Consider the following 3,888-nt stretch of genomic DNA (forward strand, 5'->3'; position numbering starts at 1 on the left):
AGATAGTGCAATTATTTCATGTGCACTTAATACTTTGTCAGGTAGTTTTGTGTCTGATGAAACTTCGTTTGGGAACTGGAACAATTGATAATGCACAACGTTTTCGCGTTTCAAAAACAACTGTCTCAAGATTGTTTTTTCACATGATCAATGTATTTTTTATTAAACTATCACCACTCCTTATATTGCCCGAACGCTCAGAAATAATAAAGACTATACCTCTACAATTTTAAACAAATTTGGAGATAAAATTACAAGTGTGACCAATTGCTTTGACTTGTTTATTGATAGACCTAGTAACCTAACAGCAAGATGCTTAACATGGTCGTCTTATAATCACAACACTGCAAAATATTTGATTAGAATAAATCCACAAGGTACAATAATTATTATTTCAAAAGGATGGGGCAGTAGATCGAGTGACAAAATATTTACTAAAAATTGTGGTTGTTTGAATAAACTGGCTTATAGGGACACAGTTATGGGTGATAGAGGTTTTAATATTAATGATATTGTAGGGTCATTCGGAGCACACATGGAAATTCCTGCTAAAACTGAGCGAAGAACTTTAAAGTTTTTTTTGAGAAAAACATCGATTTGAACCACATCAAAATTGCCAACAACTAGAACTTGATTGTAATCGTGGCAAGCTTTCTATTTTAACTACTTGCTCAGTATTTAAATTTAAACTAGGATAAAGAAATTTACAATAAGATTGCAACTCTATGTAATTAAAAATTTTTTCTATATAAAGAATATAAATCGCTCATTAAAGGTACTTTACAATGATCAGATTTTGTAGAGTATGCATGAGCATATTTAGGGATTGTTTTTACGATAGCTACTTTTGATTTTGATTTATTAAGTTTATTAAAAAACATACTTAGTTCTTGATGTGTTGGTTTTTCAACAGATTTCTTAATGGTAGACAAACTTATGCAGAAATACTGCAGTCATTTGGGTCATCTTCCAAACTTTTGTCTAATATTCGTTTTTTGATTATACTTGATCAATAATTGATTTCACATAAACGTTTTGGTGTTAACTTCGCAAGAGTTTGGGGGTAGCTAATAAGATTTATAATCCGTTACTGCTTTAGATTTTTGCATTATAACAGTTATGTCAATCCAAAAAAGAACTGCAGCAATATGTGTGCATGCTTAAGCAAGACCTGCCATGCAATTACAGTGTGCACATACAATTGTACCCCTGCATTTAGCAACAATCCATCAACTAAGTTGAGACATTCTCTCCAATTTTTATGATTAATGACTTTACAATATATAGTTATTCTACTGCTTTTTCTTTAATCGCTTTAAAAAAAAAAAGTAATTATTTTCCAGAATTAGACATTCTAGAAACTTACAAAGACCTCGAAGTTAAACTCAAGCGTACGTATCGCACGTATAAGTTACGTCAAAGCAATTATAATTTTTTTTTTGTAGATATGGTATATCATTCAAAACCATTTCTGGTGAAGCGAAGTCTGTTAAAGATCAGATGATCACTCTATGGCTCGAAACCACACTGCCTACAATTCTTTCTCGATACTCACTTGAAAATATTTTTAATGCCAATAAATTCGGTCTTTTCTACCAATGTATGCCTGACAAAAGGTCACATTAAAAAAATGAAAGTGCATTGGAGGTAAGCATAGTGAAGTTCGCCTGACTTGGATGGCCGCAGGTAATGTTAAAGGAGAAAGATTTTCAATGTTTGTAATTGGAAAATCGAAGTCTCCTAGATGTTTTAAAGGTGCGAAAAATGTTCCTTGTTGCTTTCGGGCGTAACCAAAAAGTTTGATGTTGGCAGAATTATTTCAGGAGTGGGTTAAAGAAATTGACCTAAAGTTTAGTTTTTAGGAAAGGAAAATTGCTTTAATTGTAGATAATTGTTCTGCCCATCCTAACGTGCAGAAACTTGATTGGGTGGAGCTTATCATTTTTCCACCGAATACAACTTCGAACACCCAACCTATGGATCAAGGAGTTATCCGATCTCTTAAAGCCAAATATTGCTCACTTGCATTAAAAAAGCAAATTGCTGCCTTAGAAAAAGAGAACGAGATGCTTAAGTTTTTTATCTTTACTGCTATGTTTATGCTAACAAAAGCATGGAATTTCATTCCAGATCAAACCTTCATAAATTGTTTCGAAAAATCAGGAATATCATTAGAAGCAGTGGAAAAGCATGTAAATGATGATAACAACCCTTTCTGTGGCTTAGATGTAAACGAGACTGTAATGGAAAACTTAAGAGATGATCTCGAATTGTTAAAAACAAAATTCGATGTGGATTTTAAACTCACGGCCGACGAGTTAGTGGGCATAGATTTCGATGTTTGCATTGCCAATAAATCATCAGAGGAGGACATCATTGCAGAAGTTTCTGAGCATGATGCTATTGAAACTGAAGAGGAATCTGATGATGAGTGCGTTGGTGTTTCTGACAATGCTACAAAACCAAGTCTGAACGAAGCGATGCATGCTGTCACTGTACTCGAGATTTACAGTCTTTATTCTAACTTTAGATATGATTTGACGAAGGCTCTTAAAGACATAAATTGTGTCATTGAAATGGATTTAAAAGCCTCAAAAAAACAATCTACAATTACTGACTTTTTTTTGAAAGTGTAAAAGTTTAAATCACATAATATATATTGCATTTTAGCCTAGGAATCACCTTTTGTTCGTTTGTTTCATTTCTATTCGTTACTTTGACCAGAATATTTGAAAAAAAGTCAAATTTCTATAATTCGAAAATCTCTCTAATTCGAACTTTTTTTTTCCCCGTTAAATTCGAATTAGAGAAATTGTACTGTAAAAATAATTTTAAAAAACTCTAATTTTCTTGACGTCACAATTAACATCTCCAAAAATTTATATAAGCCTTTCAAAAAACCAAACGACGAATTATTGTATATTAATATTAAAGGGTAATTCATTTTTTATATACGCGTCTATTCATATTTATATGCGTGTTTATTCATTCTTATATGCGCGTTTATAGGCGAGTCAACCACTCATATAAATCTAATATAATTTTATATAAACTTTTATATAAGCTTTTATGTTTTTAAATAATATATAATAATTTTATATAATATATAATAATTTATATAACTTATATAAGCTTTTATGTTTTTATATAGACTGTATATAGTGTATTCTGGCATATACTATGTGTAGGCTGAGACATCTTGAAGCCTGCTGCAGAAAGATTTTCTTTTATTGCTTCTTGCGTACAAAGATTGTTTTCTTATACGCATAATTCAATAACATTTTTTATTTGAGCGTTTATAGGTCTTTTACCTCGTTTTTTATCAGAAAACGACTTTTTTGAACTTTTTTGAGATTTAGAACTGTCTGCATAGATAAATTAAGAGAAGTGGAAATGCTTGTTGTAGATTCATTTCTTTCAACTTAATGCTTAAACATTTTAATGAGCTATTTTCTAACATTTTTCCTTGTTTTATGATTTGCAAAGCTATATTCTCTTCCATCCATACTAAATATTTGAGTATTAATAATAACTGTAAATAATTAAATTTAAATCTAGATAAATGAACATTTAGATAAATAAAAATTTAATCAATATAAATAATAATAAAATTAAACAAAGATCTAAAATTAAATCAAATAAACCATCATCAAATGTAAAAAGTTTTGGTCTTAAGTATTTTGAACCTCGTTTACCAGGAACAAGAACAATTTTTTTCGAAAAAATTGTAATCGTGGCAAGAATGTTAGTTTAATTTGTGCTGTTTCCACAATGGGAGCGCTGCCTTATAAAATAAAAACTGGAATGCAGATTTATTTTGTACTTTCATTACTACACTGCACTATGTGTCTTAGGGTGGCCAAAATACACAAAAAAAGTTGTCTCAAA

The 3,888-nt window shown here is 30.6% G+C and overlaps 1 protein-coding gene across 1 annotated transcript; it reads left to right on the forward strand.

Moving 5' to 3' along the window:
* Nucleotides 1-481: 481 nt before the first annotated feature.
* On the forward strand, nucleotides 482-2,636 carry LOC136083402 (tigger transposable element-derived protein 4-like). The gene is made up of 3 exons (XM_065802798.1): nucleotides 482-573; nucleotides 1,446-1,585; nucleotides 1,888-2,636. Exons 1-3 carry the CDS (start codon nucleotides 482-484, stop codon nucleotides 2,634-2,636), a joined length of 981 nt encoding a protein of 326 aa, XP_065658870.1.
* The last annotated feature ends 1,252 nt before the right edge of the window (nucleotides 2,637-3,888 follow it).

Source organism: Hydra vulgaris, chromosome 08, assembly GCF_038396675.1.
Source record: "Hydra vulgaris chromosome 08, alternate assembly HydraT2T_AEP".
NCBI classification, from domain to species: domain Eukaryota; kingdom Metazoa; phylum Cnidaria; class Hydrozoa; order Anthoathecata; family Hydridae; genus Hydra; species Hydra vulgaris.

Coding starts and splice junctions, on each gene's coding strand:
- LOC136083402 (XM_065802798.1), top strand. CDS start 482: ATGGGTGATAGAGGTTTTAATATTAATGATATTGTAGGGTCATTCGGA. Junction 574..1,445: donor ACTGAGCGAAGAACTTTAAA/GTTTTTTTTGAG, acceptor TTTTTTTTGTAG/ATATGGTATATCATTCAAAA. Junction 1,586..1,887: donor TTTTAATGCCAATAAATTCG/GTCTTTTCTACC, acceptor CTTTAATTGTAG/ATAATTGTTCTGCCCATCCT.